The 19,675-nt window shown below is 43.6% G+C and overlaps 1 protein-coding gene across 1 annotated transcript in view; it reads left to right on the top strand.

Annotated features, from left to right (window-relative positions):
- The window catches only part of MSL2 (MSL complex subunit 2), a 29,742-nt gene extending 11,142 nt beyond the window's left edge, over window positions 1-18,600 (top strand). Inside the window, exon 2 of the mRNA XM_053313096.1 lies at window positions 14,545-18,600. Within this exon, the coding sequence (XP_053169071.1) occupies window positions 14,545-16,127 (1,583 nt within the window). The 3' untranslated portion in view covers window positions 16,128-18,600. The remainder of the gene's footprint in view (window positions 1-14,544) is intronic.
- The last annotated feature ends 1,075 nt before the right edge of the window (window positions 18,601-19,675 follow it).

Below are 19,675 nucleotides of genomic sequence, written 5' to 3'. Positions count from 1 at the left end.
CTGAAGCAGCAAGGGAGAAGACTAGAGTGTAAGTGGAGGAAGTCTCGACTTTAATCCAACAAGACAGAACATGAAGCCTATTTGAAGGCTTATTCTGTGGCAATACGTGCAGCAAAGAAGTGATTCTATTCTGCACATATTGCATCTGCAAGTTCATGTCCAGCGAAATTGTTCAGAGTTGTGAGGGGATTGACTCAGGTTCTTTCTCTCCTCTCTGAACTTAGATCTGGGTTTTTCATCATCCCATTGTGATGCTTTTAACAGCTCTGCAGATAAAGTATCTCATGTTCGAGCCAACTTAGACTCCATGGTTATGGCGGGGTCGATTGTAGAGGTCCAGTTACTGTAGAGGTCCAGTAACTCCTCTGGTCCAATTAGAATGGAACAGTTTCAGTTCGTGACTCTTGAGGCTGCGGACAAGCTTCTTGGAAGTTTTCAGCCTACCCCTTGTCCTTTGGACCCATGCCCAACAAAGCTTATAACATATAGCAGGGAGGCTGTTAGAGAAAGTCTAGTTGACATCATAACTGCCTTGCTGAGGGAGGGCAGGATGCTTCCATGTTTGTCGGAGGCAATTGTGAGAACCTTACTTAAGAAGCCTGCCCTGGAGCCCTGGTTGGATAATTACAGGCCAGTCTCCAACCTCCCTTCGGTGGGCAAGATAATCGAGAGAGTTGTGGCTGATCAACTCAAAGCAGTTTTGGAAATTACTGATTATCTAGATCCATTTCAGACTGGCTTTAGAGCAGGCTATGGGGTAGAGACAGCCTTGATCGTCCTGATGGATTATCTTGACCAAAGAATGAATGGAGGGAGTGTGACTAGCTGGTTCTTTTGGATCTCTCTGCAGCTTTCAATACCATTGAACATGGTATCCTTCTGGATCACTTGGTGGGTTTGGGAATAGATGGTACTGAGGGGGGAAATCAGGAGAGACACTTCGCTCCAGAGTGCATGGAGTTTACTCAAAACCACGATACTAGAAGCCCAGTTAGATTGTATACCCAAAAGGAGGAAAGGTACCACTAAGTCCAGGAGGATGCCAGCATGGCTAATGGGTACCATCAAGGAAGCCATAAAAGGGAAGAAGACTTCCTTCCGAAATTGGAAGGCCTGTCCAAACGAAGAGAACAGAAAGGAACACAAACTCTGGCAAAAGAAATGCAAGGTGACAATAAGAGAGGCAAAAAGAGAGTTTGAGGAGCATTTAGCCAAAAGTATCAAGGGGAATAACAAAAACTTCTTTAAGTACATTAGAAGCAGGAAACCTGCCAGGGAGGCACTTGGACCATTAGACAATGAGGGAGTGAAATGGATTATTAAGGAGGATATGGAGGTTGCAGAGAAGTTGAATGAGTTCTTTGCATCTGTATTCACGGCAGAGGATACTGAGCATATACCTGTTCCTGAACCAGGCTTTTTAGGGATGGAGGCTAGAGAGCTGAGTCAGGTAGAAGTGACAAGGGATGATGTTCTAAACTGTCTGGAAAAACTGAAAGCTAACAAATCACCAGGGCCGGATAGCATCCATCCAAGAGTCCTCAAAGAATTTCAAACGTGAAATTGCTGATCTCCTTGCTAAAATATATAACTTATCCCTGAAATGGGGCTCTGTACCAGAGGACTGGAGAGTAGCAAATGTAACACCTATTTTTAAAAAGGGATCCAGGGGCGATCCGGGAAATTACGGGCCAGTTAGCCTAACGTCCGTTCCAGGCAAATTGATGGAAAGCATCCTCAAGGATAAAATTGTAAAGCACCTAGAAGAACAGGCCCTGCTGGGAGTGAGGCAGCATGGCTTCTGCAAAGGTAAATCTTGCCTCACCAACCTTTTGGGGTTCTTTGAGAGTGTCAACGAGTGTGTGGATCAAGGTGATCCAGTTGACATAGTCTACCTGGACTTCCAAAAAGCTTTTGACAAAGTTCTTCATCAAAGACTCCTGAGGAAACTTAGCTGTCATGGGATAAAGGGACAAGTACATGTGTGGATTGCTAACTGGTTGAAAGACAGGAAACAGAGGGTAGGTATAAATGGAGAGTTTTCACAATGGAGGGAAGTAAGAAGTGGGGTCCCCCATGGATCTGTACTGGGACTGGTGCTTTTTAATTTATTCATAAATGATCTAGAAGCAGGGGTAAGCAGCGATGTGGCCAAATTTGCAGATGATACCAAAGTCTTCTGGGTAGTGAAATCCAAAATGGATTGTGAGCAGCTCCAAAAGGATCTCTCCAAACTGGGGGAGTAGGCGACAAAATGGCAAATGCAGTTCAATGTTAGCAAGTGTAAAGTGATGCACATTGGGACGAAAAACCCCAACTTCAAGTATATGCTGATGGGATCCGAGCTGTCGGTGACGGACCAGGAGAGGGATCTTGGGGTCGTGGTGGACAGCTTGTTGAAAGTGTCGACTTAATGTGCGGCAGCTGTGAGAAAGGCGAATTCCATGCTAGGGTTCATTAGAAAGGGGATTGAAAATAAAATGGCTAACATTATAATGCACTTATACAAAACTATGGTGCGACCACACTTGGAGTACTGTGTGCATTTCTGGTCACCACATCTTAAAAAGGACATTGTTGAACTGGAGAAGGTACAGAAGAGGGCAACCAAGATGATCAGGGGCCTAGAGCACCTGTCTTATGAGGCAAGACTACAACACCTGGGGCTTTTTAGTTTAGAAAAAAGACGACTGCGGGGAGACATGATAGAGGTCTATAAAATCATGCATGGTGTGGAGAAAGTGGAGAGAGAGAAATTCTTTTCCCTCTCACACAACACTAGAACCAGGGGTCACTCCATGAAATTGATTGCCAGGAGGTCTAGGACTAACAAATGGAAGTACTTTTTCACACAGCGCATGATCCACTTGTGGAACTCTCTGCCACAGGATGTGGTGACAGCCAACAACCTGGATGGCTTTAAGAGGGGTTTGGATAACTTCATGGGGGAGAGGTCTATCAATGGCTACTAGTCGGAGGGCTGTTGGCCACCTCCAGCCTCAAAGGCAGGATGCCTCTGAGTACCAGTTGCAGGGGAGTAATGGCAGGAGAGTGGGCACGTCCTCAACTCCTGTCTGTGGTTTCCAGCGGCATCTGGTGGGCCACTGTGCGGAACAGGGTGCTGGATTAGATGGGCCTTGGGCCTGATCCAGCAGGGCAGTTCTTATGTTCTTATGCTTTATAGTGGCTTCGTTCCACTGTCTATTGCTCCGGTAGATTCCAGATGGTGTCGCTCGGAGATAGTAGCTCTCTGAAACGAGAGCTATGGTCTGATGACCCTCAGGGTTCCATCCTATCTCTAATGCTTTTAACATCTACATGAAACCTCCGAGTGAGATCATCAGGAGATTTGGAGCAGGGTGTTACCAATACCCTGATGACACCCAAATCTATTTCTCCATGACATCATCATCAGGAAATGGCATAACCCCCCTAAGTGCCTGCTTACAGGCAATAATGGACTGGATGAGGGCAGTGTTCCCTCTAGAGGGAACACTGGATGAGGGATAATAAATTGAAACTGAATCCAAGCAAGATGGAGGTACTCCTAGTAAGAGGTCATACTTTGAGTGACTTGATGGATCTTCCTGTTCTGGATGGCTTTGCACTTCCCCTAAAGAATCAAGTTTGTGGCTTGGGAGTGTTTCTGGGCCCTCTGGTTTCTCAGGTTGAGGCTATGGCCAGGAGCACCTTGTATCAACTCTGGATGATATGGCAGCTACATCTGTTCCTTGAGGAGAATGATCTCAGAAGTGTGGTGCACTCTCTAGTAATCTCTATGCTTGATAACTGCAATGCACTCTACATGGAGCTGCCTTTGTATGTAGTTTAGAAAATTCAGTTGGTCTAAAATGCAGTGGCTAGATTAGTCTCCAGGGTGTCTCAGAGACCATAATATGCCTGTGTTAAAACAATTGCATAATATGCCTGTGTTAAAACAATTGTATAATATGCCTTGGATCCCTCAGAGTTAAGCAACTACAGGCCTGTATCCAACCTTCCATGGTTGGGTAAGGTGACTGAGAGGGTGCAGCTCCAGGCAATCTTGGAGGAAACTGATTATCTCTAGACCCATTTCAGACTGACTTTCAGACGGGCTATGGGGTGGAAACTGCCTTAGTCAGCCTGACAGATGATCTCCAATTGGGAATCAACAGCGAGTGTGTGACTGTGTTGGTCCTTTTGGAACTCTCAGTGCCTTTAGTTACTATCAACCATAATATCCTTCTGGAGTGTCTGAGGTGGTTGGCGGTGAGAGGCACTGCTTTGTGGTGGTTCTGCTCCTACCTCTCGGGGAGGTTCCAGATGGTGTGCCTTGGAGACTGTTGTTCTTCAAAATCTGAACTTTTGTATGGTGTGCCTCAGGGCTCCATATTGTCTCCGATGTTGTTTAACATCTACATGAAACCACTGGGAGAGATCATCAGGAGATTTGGTGCAGGGTGCTATCAGTATGCTGATGACAACCAGATCGATTTCTCCATGTCAGCATCATCGGGAGAGGGCATAACTTCCATAAATTGCTGCCTGGAGTAGGTAATGGGCTGGCTGAGGGATAAAAACCTGAGACTGAATCCAGATAAGACAGAGGTACTCATTGTGCGGGGTTGGAACTCGAGAGACTATTTTGATCTGCCTGTTCTGAATAGGGCACACTTCCCCAGAAGGAACAGGTATGCAGTGTAGGGGTGCTTCTGTATCCGAGCCTCTCCCTGGTTTCCCAGGTTGGGGCAGTGGCCAGAAGTGCCTTCTATCAGCTTCGGCTGATATGCCAGCTGCGTCAGTTTCTTGAGATGAACAACCTCAAAACAGTGGTACATCTGCTGGTAACCTCCAGACTGGATTACTGCAATGCGCTCTACGTGGGGCTGCCCTTGTATGTAGTCCGGAAACTGCAGTTGGTCCAGAATGTGGCAGGCAGGTTGGTCTCTGGGTCATCTCAGAGAGACCATATAACTCCTGTATTGAAGGAGCTACACTGGCTGCCGATATGTTTCTGGGCAAAATACAAGGTGTTGGTTATAACCTATAAAGCCCTAAACAGCTTCGGCCCTGGATATTTAGGAGAACATCTTTTTCGTCATGAACCCCTCCGCCCACTGAGATCATCTGGAGAGGTCCATCTGCATTTGCTGCCGGCTCGTCTGGTGTCCACTCAGGGATGGGCCTTCTCTGCTGCTCCCCCGAGGCTTTGGAATGCACTCAGTAGTAAAATAAGAGCCTCCCCATCTCTGACAGCTTTTTAAAAGTCTTTAAGATGCATCTCTTCACCCAGACTTTTAACTAATATCATTTTAATGGTTTTAATACTGTTTTAAAATATTGTTTTTAGAGTTTTAAATTGTTGTAATGTTTTAAACTTTTTGGTTTTGTTTTAACTTATGTTTTACTTTCTGCTTTTATTCTGTTGTAAACTGCCCAGAGACATAAGTTTTGGGCACTATAAAAATATGTTAAATGAATAAATAATAAATTTAGCTGCCAACAGGTTTCTGGGCAAAATACAAAGTACTGGTAATTACCTTTAATTAGGCTTAGGACCTGTTTAGCTAGGAGAGTGCTGCCATCTGCATGATCCCCACAGCACATTAAGATCATTGAGAGAGGCATCCCAGCATCTTGGGATGACGCCAGCTTGTCTGGCAGTGATTCGGGAATGGGCCTTCTTTGTAGTCACTCCTGGGCTATGGAAAGTGCTCCCTATAGACCTTTGTGGTTTAACATCTTTACCAGCCTTTAAAAGAACTCTTAAGACACATTTTTAGCCATGCTTTTAGTAATCTCTGAATGTTTTAACAGGGTTTTTTTGTTTGTTTTTTGTTTTTGTGAACCACCTAGATCCTTTGGAGTCAGGCGGTATATTAAACAAACAAACAAATAAATAAATAAATGATTTCTTCCTTGCTCTGATATAAGCTGGAACTTTTTCCCCCTTAATAGTGTTTCCAACTGAATATTTTTGAAGTCATTTTGATTTTAATGGAAAATTGGTTAATTCAGAAAATAGGAGGGCTAGGAACATCCTTATTAAAATGTTTTGGACCTACAACACTGAATTATGTAATGTGGGTGGGGATTCTTAGCTAGAGTAGGTGGGGCTACATTAAAAATGAAGTTCTTGGCACTAAAAGTGCAATATTTTGTACCTAAGAAAATGAAATGCTTTGCTCAGATTTGTGCATTCATTGCTGCTGCCCTGTTGCAAGAGTATTGCAAACTCTCTAGGCAGAGTATATTTTTATGTTGTGACCGCTGAAGAACATAAGCTCTGCTTTCCCATATGCCTGTCTTGTTTTCAGACTTGTAAAATTGTTGCTTATTAATAGACTTTGCACAGACTGTGTGTGTGTACATCTATGCACTGCTAACTGAGCAAAGAGGCACCTTTTTGTGAGCCCTTTGGGACAAGGAGCCCTTTTTTAATTATATCAAAGTAAACTGCTTTGGAAACTTGTGTTGAAAAGTGATATATAAATATTCAAGTTGTGTGTGTGTGCGTGCACATACGTACACACCCCTCAAAAGTGCTCTGATAATCTAGCTATTTTTGTAAATGGTAAATGTCTGCAAAGCCACACACTTCTCTCTAGAATTCCTCCCTATTTGCTCCAGCGTTTTCAGAAAAAGTAGCTTAAAACCAGTAGTTTTAAAAACCCGGAAATACATTGAGATAAGCTATAATTCACAAGACAAAGCCCAATTTGTGTGTGGAGTGGGTCCAGGGATCCTGATAGGTTATAGCATCATGTTATTTAAAATGGGAACATCTTCTAAATCTCATCCAGCATTTTAGTAGTATTACTCTATTAAGCAGCTCACAATTAGATAGTGTTGTGATTTTTTTGTTTGTTTTAGGTGAAGTAGTTTGTGTTTTTAAAATATTAATGCACATTTCCCTGGCAGAGCAAGAATGCTCTCCCATTGGTTGAGGTGATTCTCAATAGGGATGTGCATGGTCCGGCATTTGGCTGGTTTGACGGCGGGCAGGGGCTTTACCTTTAAAGGAGCAGGAAGAGTGCCCTTACTCCCCCCCGCCACATTTTTCCCACGGCGCTCTTGCCAAAATAGCTGGTGCAGGGCAGCAGCCTACCTCCTTGTTGCCCCAGTCAGCATCAAACCGGAAGTGCCCAAACTGGTTTGGTGGTCTGGATAAGGACCGCCAAACTGTTTCATGCACATCCCTAATTCTCTGTTTTGCTCAGTCTCTCTGTTCACTCCTGCAGTGTGCAGATAACTGATTGATTTCTAGACTTGTTTGTGATTCATTTTGTGCTGATTCATTAAAATGGCTGAAAAAGTATTTCTCAGAGGAAAATTGGCCGTTTGTAGGTTCCTTCATGATAGCATGTTGCTTTGCTTGCAATGAAGATTAGATAGCAGTAGAGATGAGGGGTGTGACAATAACAAGGTTATTATTAGAGCTGGTTTTATAACTTAAAAATCCCCCCTACCAAAACAAATGCCCTCTTATATGGCATGCCAATATAGGGTGGAAATTATTTTGATTTTTCTCTCACGTTAAAAAAAGGGGCGGGAAGCAACTGTGCTGAGAAAGGAGGGAGAGCAAACAGTGGCTGGTCAGTGTCCCCTGTTCCTCCTTTCTTTAGCCCTGAAAACAGCTGAGAGGCTTCTGTCAGTGAAATCAAAAAACACATGGAAGGAGAAATGTCTTGAAAATAAAGGGCAATCATTAGACTTATATGACTTAATTCATGTCTCTGAGGCCGTTTCCACTGTCTCATAGGCCTCAGCTCCTTAGCTGTGACTGCTTTTATCTGAGAGTGGTTGCCTCCTTAATTTTGCTTCATTTTACCTCAGAACAGCCCAGTGCAATAGGTGCAACTTTACTTACCACATTAGGGTGGAAGCAGCACCTGTTGATATTGTGCTTGTACTTCAGCTGCTTGTATGTGAATGGGTGCAGTTCTAATCTCCAAATGGTAGGGGAAACACCACCTACTGAGTTTCTGCCTACAAACCAGTGTTCCCTCTAAGGCATGTGCACTCACAAGTTTTTTGATGTCAGCTCGGTAAATTTTAGATCCCACTCAGGTTGAATCAGGAAGACCCCACTCTGAATGCAAGTGTATACGCACTGCCTTGATACTGCCACCCAGAATAAAACTCATTTTGCACACAGATGTAAAAAATTAGAGAGAACACTGCTAAATAGCTCCAAGCAGAAGAACATAAGAACAGCCCTGCTGGATCAGGCCCCAGGCCCATCTAGTCCAGCATCCTGTTTCACACAGTGGCCCACCAGATGCCCCGGAAGCCTACAGGCAGGAGTTGAAGGCATTCCCTCTCTCCTGCTGTTACTCCTCTGCAACTGGCACTCAGAGGCATCCTGCCTTTGAGGCTGGAGGTGGCCTATAGCCCTCCATCTAGTAGCTGTTGATAGGCCTCTCCTCCATGAAGTTATCCAAGCCCCTCTTAAAGCCATCCAGGTTTGTGGCAGAGAAATCCACAAGTTCATTATGCATTGTGTGAAAAAGTACTTCTGTTTGCTGGTCCTAAATTTCTCGGCAATCAGTTTCATGGGATGACCCCTGGTTCTAGTATTACGTGAAAGGAAGAAGAATTTCTCTCTCTCCACTTTCTCCACACCATGCATGATTTTATAGACCTCTATCATGTCTCCCCGCAGTCGTCTTTTTTTCTAAACTAAGTAGCCCCAGGTGTTGTAGTCTTGCCTCTTAAGAAAGGTGCTGTAGGCCCCTGATCATCTTGGTTGCTCTCTTCTGCACTTTTTACAGTTCTGCAATGTCCTTTTTTGGATGTGGTGACCAGGATTGTACACAGTATTCCAGGTGTGGCCACACCATCGTTTTGTATAAGGGCATTGTAATATTAGCCGTTTTATTTTCAATCCCCTTCCTAATGATCCCTAGCATGGAATTGGCCTTTTTCACAGCTGCCGCACATTGGGTCGACACTTTCAACGAGCTGTCCACCACACCCCCAAGATCCTTCTCCTGGTCCGTCACCGACAGCTCAGATCCCATCAGCATATGGCAGCAGAGGAAGCAGCACTTTCTGGGAGGGCCAGGGCAACAACCAAGGAAGAGAGAAAGTGAGTGGCAGCTAGGGATCACTGAGCAGGGGAGTTTGTGTGCGTACGCAGCCTCACACCTTAGAAGGAACGGTGATAGAGGGCATACTGTTTGGCATGTATTAGCTCTAGAATTACCACAGTTATCCAAGTAATGTTTGTAGCAAACAAAGGGGAACCGTAACTAATTTGATGAGCCATTCACATTTTTACCATAACACCCATGTGCACTTAAGACATGCATGGCTTTATCTTTGAGATAGGCATATGCTACTGGCAGGATCAACCAGGTAGCTTCACTGCTGAGCAGAGCCTGGGTGGAGACTCGCAGAGGGGGCACCCAGTATCACCACCCCAGTGCCAGGAGGATAAAGTGGGCCGCTGCATATCAGGTCAGATAACAGAATTGCCTCCCATCCCAGGCAGGGCACGAGGGACAGAACCTCAGGAGCAATGGTCCCTCTATTTTCCCCCCATCAGTTATAGAATGAGTTTTGTTCTGGGTGACAGTATGAAGGCAGTGTGCGTGCATGTGCATTCAGAGTGGGGCCTTCCTGATTCAACCTGCGGGGAATCTAAAATTAACTGAGTGGACACCAAAAATCTTTTGAGTGCCTGGAGAAGGCCATGTCCACAGCTGCAAGACAGTGCAAGGGTGCAGTGCAACATTGGCACTTTCCCATGCCACCCTCACTTTCAGGCAGGAGTGCCCCTGGTGCTGATAGGTCACATCAGCCCCAGCCATTGGGGTGTGGGAGGGATTTCCTGGATGGAGAGAGGCCCTTGGGAAGCCACTTCCATATCAATTTGCTATGTGATGAAGGACAGGGACCTGCTCCACCTGAAGCACTGGCATAGAGGCCAGCACTGTTCCCTCTAAAGCATGCACACTTGTGTGCACTCACAAGTTTTTTTTTAATGTCCTCTCAGTTAACTTTACATCCCATTCAGGTTGAATCAGGAAGGCCCCATTCTGAATGCACATGCGCACACACTGGATACTGCCGCCCAGAACAAAATTTGTTCTGCACAGAGATGAAAAAAATTAGAGGGACCACTGGAGGCCAGCCCATGGAGGGCCCTCCCTATCACAGCAGCAGAGGCCTGGTCTCAATCAGGTGGATAGAGCAGAGCACATCTGACACCTCCAAGCACAGGGTCATTCCAGTTCCCAAAGGGAAGACCAGTCTATCCCTACCACGTTTGTGGTGTAATTGCATAGCACCAGGCACGGAGCTGCTCCAAGTTCCCAGAACCTGGAGCGAGAGGCCAACTAATGCCAAGTCCACTCCACCCCTTCCACTTAGGCCACTGGGGGAGGCAGGGGGCTGCTCACTACTGCTCAGAGAAGAGAGCTCTCTGAAGGCCCCAGGAGCCCTGTTGGCAGATATTTCCACCTGATGGGTCAGCACGGTAGGGCACACCACTGCCAAGTGCAGGGTCATTCCAGTTCCCAAAAGGAAGACCAGTCTCTCCCCACCCCTTTCCTGGCTGTGATGGTATAGCACTGGGCACATGGGGGCACTCAGAGTTCCCAGGACTTGGGGTGCAGGGCTACCCAACACTGGTGCCACTCCCTCCCAAGCCACTGGGAGAAGCAGGGGGCTGCCCACAGCTGAACAGAGAATCCAGGTACCAAAATATTCACCAGACTCAGGTACCCAGGTACTCTCCTGGCTGGGCACAGAACACTGGGAGGGTTGAGAGTGCCATGATGGTTATTTGTGGATCCTGAAAATCCTGTCACCATAAATCTCCACGAGGAGTCCTGAGTTTGGTATGGCAATCCCAGGGCTCCGTTTGGGACCAGGGTGAATCCAGAATAGCAGCCAGGGTTTTGGAACTCTTGCTTGGGTATGCCTGTCAAATTGGTCTCAATCGGGAGTGCCAGGATCCACCGCAAGAGGCCTGGTCAACCCATTGTGGTTGATTGGTGGACCAGATCTCTGGTCCATACTTGTTTGCATCTGCCGGGATTGGAGACCTCGTCAACCTATTGTGGTTAATGGGTAGACGAGGTCTCTTCTCTGGCCCTCGTTGCATTTGTCATAATTGGAGGGCAGATCTACCCATTGGTGTCAATAGGTGGACAACAGGCTGCACCCTAGCTTTCAGGCTACCGGACTGGTGACAGGGTCCGATGACTGGTAGACCAGGCCTCTGGACTCTGCCCTACCCCAGACAACCACCTTTTCATCACATTGGCCCAAGGGGGTTTGGCACTAGGGAAATTCACTCGAAAGCAATTCAGCTTTGGCACTAGGGAAATCCACTCAAAAGCAATTCAGCTTTCTCTAAGGCTAGATCCCCTCAGCACCTTCAAGGCCTTTGCAAAATGGTGCCACCTCTTTATGCGGCAGCATAAGCTGTCCATCCAGAGCCACAGGACTTTGAGCACCAGCTGTTCAAGTATCACTGGTTTGTTTTGTAGCTCCGTAAGCAACATGGGTACTCTACCAAACAAATTGCAAGTGCTGACCAAATATCACTGAGCTTCGATCTTCCTCACAGGCAAACATTTTTGAGTGAAGGGGAGGAAAATGTCACGCTGAGAACGACTGGGAACGAGAAGAACCAGTTCACAGCGATTCTGGGGGCACTTCGCTAAGGTGGACAGTTGCTGTCATACGTCGTGTTTAAAAGGAAGACTCTGCCAAAGAATGTGAGGAGGCCCCATGGGTTGATAATACGTGCGCACGAACGGGGGTGGATGGATCAACGTCTGATCAAGGACTAGCTTAGATCTGTCTGGTTGCAAAAAAACGAACAACAACCAACCCTCAGGAGATGCCGTTTGCTGATACTGGATGTGTTCAGGTGTCACAGAAAGCCATTCATAAAATCAATCATCTGAAAACCAGATCGACATTGTAATCATCCCAGCGGGGATGACAAGCCAGTTGCAGGTCATGGATGTGAGCTTCAGTTGGCCCTTCAAGCAGCTTTTGTGGAAGAAGTAGGTGGAGTGGATGTACGATGGGCTGAGGGCACTCAACCCATCAGACCCTCTGAAAAAGCCAGACCTTTCCATTATCATTGAGTGGATCAAAGGGGTAGGGGTGGGGGCAATAGACCCTGCCATTATATGATGGAGGTTCAAGAAATGCTGCCTAATAAGTGGGATGGGAGACTCTGAAGATAGTAGAACCCACTGATTCAGAGACAGAATTTGATGGTTTTGCTGAAGACGGCAGAGATGGGAAACGTGGTCAATTGGCCAACAACAAAGCCCCATTTCACTGTCAGATCTGAGCCCAGAGGCTGCCTCCCAGTCTTCCGAGGACAAGCAGGTTCATGAATAAAGTTGTTGATGTTCATAACGGAAGTTCTTGATGTTACCTATTCTCTGGTTTCAACCACTACATGCTTATGTTTGAAGTACATGCCTTCTGTTTATAACTTTAAAATTTCTGCTTAACATTGATACATAGCACTAAAAAAAAAAAGCTAGCAAGTTGTTAACTACAAAGTTGGAATGTCAGTAACCATTCTATAACATTTCAACAACTGAACCTTGGGAAGGCTCACTTGAATTAGCTGTAGCCAAAGTACATTTATAAACTGATAGACTATTTTTAACATTCCTGTTTCCCCAGAGCTTTTTTGGTCAAGTTTACCTGACCTCATTGGTCTGACCATAATTTCCAAAGAGGTTATTGAAAGGTGTATAGAGAGGTGGAATTCTAGATTTGATATGTCATCCTAAAAATATTGATGCTCAGTATAACTGTATAAATCAGTGATCTTCACTACTTTTCAAGTGGGGACTGCTTTGGCAAAAAAAACATTCTATGTGATAGCACAGCACTTCTTGCTGTGCTGATCTCTGAACAGTACTTCATTTTTTTTCGGTGCTGGGAGGTACTTAAGAGGGACGGAGTCGGAGTCCTCTCATAAGAACTCGATTGGGAAAAGTGCTGGCAAGGGCTACACTTCCCAACACTCTGTGCATGCCTTCCAAGATGGTGCAGGGGCTCAAGAGGACTCGGTTTCCCTTAAAGGAGCCACTTCTCCCCTCAGCACTGGGCAACGTGCAACACTGTACGGTGGGAATGGTTGCTTCTGCATGGTGCTAAGGGGACTATACAGAGTATTCAGCTTTGGCCAAAGCTTCACACAGGCCCAAAAAACAGTCACAGGCCGTACTTAGGGTTGATGGGGGCTGCTGCCGCCCCCCAGGCATTACTGTGAATAACACCATTATAAATTATCCCTTTTTATCCCTTGTTCAAATTATAGTATTTGTAATTCATTACATTGATTGATTAATAAATGTATTATGCTGAATTGTTTTGAGGTCATATGTTCTGTTTTACAAGTGTGTGTAAAACTTAAAGCTGTAACACTGTTCTGGAGGGAAACAAATCCTAACTACTGTGGTGGTTTTGTTCTTATAAACGTAGCACATGATTAAAGTAGAATTGAGACTCTAGTATTCATATTACTAACAAACTTGCTTTCTTCATTCATTTTCTTGATTGGCTTGCATTTGGTTCTGAGTACATGTACTGTTATTCCGTAAGTTAGTAAAGTCAAAAAGGATCCAGTCTGTCCCGTGTGGGTGGAAATATATATGCAGCTTTGTGTGCAGGAAGGGATCTGTCAGGAGGGAAGGATCTGGGCCAGCTCTAGGGTTTTTGGCACTCTAGGCAAAGTATGACTCCCCCCACCCACCTGCCCACCAACTTAATATAATCTGTAATGTACAGAATATAATTTTAACTGAAAGGGGTGGCAAAGTCATATACTTTGTGGCTGGCGCTAGCTGAGGCAGGGGGCAGTGAGGAAAGAAATTATATATATTTTAAAATGTGTAAGACTGCTGATGCCACCTCGCTACCCAGCACTACACAGAGTCCTCACACCCTCCCCCTGCTACGCACCTGGCCGATGTGCATGTGTGGCAGCTATTTGAGGGGTCAACCTTGTCCCTCCCCCCCCCCGAATTTGAGCTTTAGACAACTGCCTAGGTCCACCTAGTGGATGGCCTAGATGCAGCAGAACAACGAATTGTCCCTTTGTTTTTCTGTGTATCCTTTAGATGTTTCTGGGTTTGCTTCTACTCGAAACACTTTCTATTCTAATACTTTGCAGTTTCATCAGTCTTTTTTCTGCTTTCCTGAACACAAAATAGGTAACTGCCCTTCTAGTGTCTTCTAAAGGAGGACTTTGGATTTTCTGGATTGATATACAAGCTGGCTTTAATATTTGATGTGACCATATAACTACCACATGTGTCATCAATATGGACTCCTTCAGAATACAAACTAATAATATGTTAATTAGTTTAATGTACTGCTTGTAAGATATTGGCCATACAACAAATATTCTTATTCCCACAGCTCTATCATGGTCACTTTTGACTGTGTTGCAATTAGGGCAAGGTTCAGTAGGTTCTGTAATGAGTAAAAATATAATTGTGGTATTACATATTTTGTAATAAAATACCTGTCTCTCTGCGGGTTTTTATAATTCTTTTCTTCTTCTTTTAGGTAATCTGCTGCAAGATCCTATTGCACCCACCAATTCCACATGTCAGCATTATGTCTGCAAAACCTGTAAAGGCAAGAAAATGATGATGAAGCCATCGTGTAGTTGGTGCAAGGACTATGAGCAGTTTGAAGAAAATAAACAGTTAAGCATTCTAGTAAACTGCTACAAAAAACTCTGTGAATACATAACACAAACCCCACTGGCACGTGATATTAAACAAGCTGTTGACAGTTCTCCAGATCTTTTGACTTTGCTCAAAGATGGTTCCCCACTCCATGAAGAAACAGAAAAAGCATCTGATGAAACCTTGTCATTGTGTTTCACACATTCCCCATCACCTTCAAACTCAGAGCATACGGTTGAGCCACCAGCAAGTTGTTCTTCTGTACCTGAAAGCACACATGACTCTGATGCAAAAGGCTCCGCTATTAATGGGTTGCCCAATTGTAATGGGCTTTCAGTAGAGAAACCTGGGGCAAATATCCCTTCCCCTGAACATGCAAATACAGTAGATGTATGTAGCCCTGGACAGTACATAAAAACTGAAGATAGTCTTCAGCCTATTTGTGACACAGTTTCCTCTAGTGACTTGTGTGCTACAGGCATTGATATCTGCAGTTTCAGTGAAGACATCAAATCTAGTGATCCCCTTTTACTTAGTGTTGAAGAAGTGCTTCGGAGCTTGGAGTCTAACACAGAGGCCTGCAGTCCTAATCTGCAACATAGCTTGGAAACCAATTTATCTAATGGCCCTTTTTTGCAGCTTTCTCCCCCACCTCCTAGCCATAACACATACATATCTATGGGTTCTTCACCTCATGGGATTTCATGTACAGCTGCGACGCCTAAGGTAGTTAAATTAAACAGAAAGCGATCACGATCAGAAAGCGATAGTGAAAAGGTTCAGCCTCTTCCAATTTCTAGCATCCTTCATGGTCCGACTTTGGGAGCCTCAGCCCCTGTTACAGTGAAACAAGAAGCAAAGATGTCTTTGCAACCTATTGCGACTGTACCCAATGGAGGCACTGCTCCTAAAATAGGCAAAACTGTACTCATACAGAATAAAAGCATGAAAAAGAGTCTAGACCATACTGCCAAGAAATCTCATCCTAAATCTAAATCGGGAATGCTGAAAACAAAAGACAAATCAAAAGAAAAAATTTCCAGCAGTCATGTTGTGCCAGGAAGTCCAACAAAAACTGTGTACAAAAAGCCACAGGAAAAGAAGGGGTGTAAATGTGGTCGAGCCACTCAAAATCCAAGTGTTCTTACATGTCGTGGCCAACGCTGCCCTTGCTACTCGAACCGTAAAGCCTGCTTAGACTGTATATGCCGTGGCTGCCAAAATTCATATATGGCTAATGGGGAGAAGAAATTGGAGGCATTTGCAGTGCCAGAAAAGGCCTTGGAGCAGACTAGGCTTACTTTGGGCATTAATGTGACAAGCATTGCTGTGCGCAATGCCAGCACAAGCACCAGTGTAATTAATGTGACAGGTTCACCAGTAACGACATTTTTAGCTGCCAGTACAAACGATGATAAGAACTTGGATGAAACCTTAGACATGAGATATGACTGCTGAGTCATTATTTTTGTCTCCCTGCCCCCCACCATCAGTAGGGGGACTGCTACAATTTTGAAGGCAGCTATGGTTCTGTTTAACTTGCCGGAGCTCCTGCATATAGATCACTTGTATCAAGTGTTTTTCATTGCTATGTTGTGTGTTAGTGTCTGGGAAATAGTTTGACGGTAATTGCAGAGTTACCCTGAAACTGTCTTTAGTTCTTACAGCACCTCATAGTTTCAGATCAAATGCTAATGTAAATGATTTTTAATACAAAATGACTTTTTGGCAAACATTGGCCTTGTTATACCAGTTCATGCTTTGTGCTTAATCAGAGAGTGATTAAATCCAGAAATGGTTTCTAGTCAGTCCATCACAGTTGTGCTAATTTCTTATATATCTATGTTTAGAGTCAGTGTTGCAAGAAAATCACACCATATTTCTGCTGGAAATCTAGTAAACCAGTCAGAAACCAGTCTTTTAATACCACATGGATGGGGAAATTAGTATTTTAGCACCTTAAACTTGTTCAAAATCATTTTTACATTAAAGTGAAAATTACCGTAACTGTCCAACTAATTTATGCTGCCTTGAAGCAATTAAAGTATCAAACTGGGCTCTACTTTCAGTTGATGTCACATGAGATTTTCAGATATTTGAACCTTTTCTTTTGAGTAAAAATTTGAAAATAATAGTTGGGGCTCCTTTGCTATGAAGTTTTCTCAGAATATTTTTAAACTTATTTTCACATTATTCTTAAATTTTGCAAATTGATGTCACTAGTGTTTCATGATGTGTGCTATTAACTTTAATCTTGATGATATTTCTGCTGAGTTCATTATGAAATAGATACTGTGTGTTATTTTGAACCATTGTTATGCTAGTTAACTTCAAAGCAAAAGCAGTGTGATTCTCATGCCGAAGTTACTTGAGATACAACTGTGGTTTTAACAGTTGGCAGGCTCGAAGAGAGGCAAAGTTTGCTCTTGAGTAAATTTCTGTGCTTTTAATTGACATAAGTCGGGATTCTAAATGAAAACTCTGATCTTCATTTAGAAAAAACAGAATTACCCTAGTATTGGTTAAAGGCTTAATATCCCAGGATATGTCCCTTTTAATACAGAATTTGCTAGTACTAAGTACTATCTTGGTTCACAGTTTAAAAAAAAAAAAAAAGCTAACAGCATTGTAATGTATTTCTATGATAGATAACTAATTGAGAATTACTTCCTTGGTGCAAGTCTATAGTGGGTCAAGTTGTCTCAGCTATATGTTAGGTAATTGGGCCACTGTAGAACAGATGATGAAATTGCTCTGTCTCCTAACTATAGGTAAGCATTTTTTCCCCTTGTATGTGTGCTCGAAGATTTTGTAACTTGTGTCCCTCTGGTTCTAGTTGTACCTTGAGGAGAATGAATATAGCTATTTTGTGTTCATTTTTTAGAATGGAAATTTCCCTCATGATAAATGTTGATGCAAATTTTGGTCATAATTTTGTGTGTGCAGGGTGCACTTTGGCTTCCACACGGCTAGAGTATATCGCTCTCCGATGTGCTGCTACTGCATCAATACTGCATGCATTGATATCATCAAGCCGTTGATTGAAGCCTTCCCATGCCTCTCCTTCAAGCATTTGACACCCACTTTTCCATAGCCTCCCTTGCATGGCTCTGCTCTTACTTGCGTGGGGGTGTTAGAGAAGAATGGGTGCTGCACAAAAGTGAGGCATGGCAGGGCCTTAGTAGCATGGTTCAACACAACCAGGTCTGGAACAGCAACAGTATGCCAAGCATGAAGTTGGCATGGTGCAGGGGAGGTTATATTTGGACCCTATGGGAACTGCTTTAGACTCTACTCAGTGTACAAGGTTTTCCCCCCAATTATACCATGGAGAGAAGACAAAATGTGAAGTTTAAATGCATACCCTATAATAATTCTACTTTAGTTGGTGTATGTATTGAGTATTTTAATAACTCAACCTGCATAAACTATGGACTGACTAGAAAGGAAAGGATTCTGATATTAAATGACAATGTCATATTTTAGAGCAATATCAACAGCTTGTCTAAAGAGAAACAATTCTACAGTTTCTAAAACTCCTTTTATTTTTTGCCATCTAACCACTCATCAAGTGACATTGCCAGTGAATTATGACATTAGGCACTATGAATTTGGCACAAAGCATGTACAATGATGGTTACTAGGTCTGAAAAACAAGCAAAAGGTTTTGGACTCAAATTGGATAATGCCTCCTTTTTGTTCTGTAGTGTACCATGGTGTCATTTTTATGTGAATGTGGTCAAATAGCGTTTTTGTTGGCTTTTTGGTTTGTTTTTCCCCTGTCTTTCTGTGGGTAGGGCAGGGTGGGGGTGGGGTTAAAGCCATAGGAAGAAGAATGTGATGTAAGTGTTCAGTATGTACTTTTTTTGTTTCTGTTTTGCAAGAAGAGTTGAAAAATATTTTTGATAATGAGAGTAAATGGTGGAAAATGCTCTTTAGTATTCTTGTCTTTTTTTTTGCCAGCCCAGACACCTGAATCCTGTGTGTTTAATTTTGAGGTTTACTATGTCCTATTAAAACATAATTAGTTAAATATGTATGTGGTTTTGTGTGGACCAAATGGGATCTGCCGTTATCTACTTCAGTATTTCTAACCTTAACTTGCTAGTGTAAATCTGGTTATTTCAGCATATGTTAGAAAACTAATCAAACTAAATGCCTGGAATGAAATTCTCATGATCTGGTTACTTCCTGGAAACATCTGTAGAATGGTTAAGTTTTTGAAGACTGCCACTAATACAGTTGTGGAGCTCAAATCTGAGCCCCAAATGTGGAAATTTCAATTTAAATATATTTTACCACTACTCCTAAAAGCATTCCAGGAGCTGGTGATTTAGGTCAAATGTTCTTTGGAATCATATATTGGAGGTTCCAGATCTTTAATGTATTGTTGGTGGTGAATGCAGGTTTGTTTTAAAACTAGTTTTCTTCTACACTGCCACATTCTTAAGCTGTATATTAAAAGTTGAGCTGATTAATAAATGTTTTTAAATTTTATTTTGTAACTGTGAAGGGACACAATTTGGTACCATTTATTGATCTGACTACTTTACTTCTAAAGGAGAACTTGAAGTTGCTTTGATGAAGCAATAGGCAAGGTTACTACCTTGGCAATAAGAGGACTACCGGTGGCCCTCATTATTCGCAGGGGTTCCATTCTTGCATATATTCATGAATATGGAAACTGCTAATAATGAAACTTTAACTCCATGGGAATTGGGAGTTTAGGTTTTGAACAAAAAAACACACACCTTAAAATGCCTTGAAAGTGGGAAGGGGCAAGAAATAAGAGTAGAAATGCACAGTACCTTGCTCTGCAGGGCTCCAGAAATGCCCCCCAAACCCCACAAATCAGCTGAATTTTCGGCCCCAAAATGTCTTTTTAAAAGAGAGCCTAAAAATGATGGCCAGAACTGACCAGAAGTCATTTCTGGTCACTCCGCAGCCTATTGTGGAGTGACCAGATTTTGCTAAATAGGCAAAATTTAGCCTATTTTTCCACTGAA

Source organism: Hemicordylus capensis, chromosome 3, assembly GCF_027244095.1.
Source record: "Hemicordylus capensis ecotype Gifberg chromosome 3, rHemCap1.1.pri, whole genome shotgun sequence".
Lineage (NCBI taxonomy): Eukaryota > Metazoa > Chordata > Lepidosauria > Squamata > Cordylidae > Hemicordylus > Hemicordylus capensis.
Note: the sequence above shows the minus strand (reverse complement) of the source record. Positions and strands in the feature narration are given on the sequence as shown.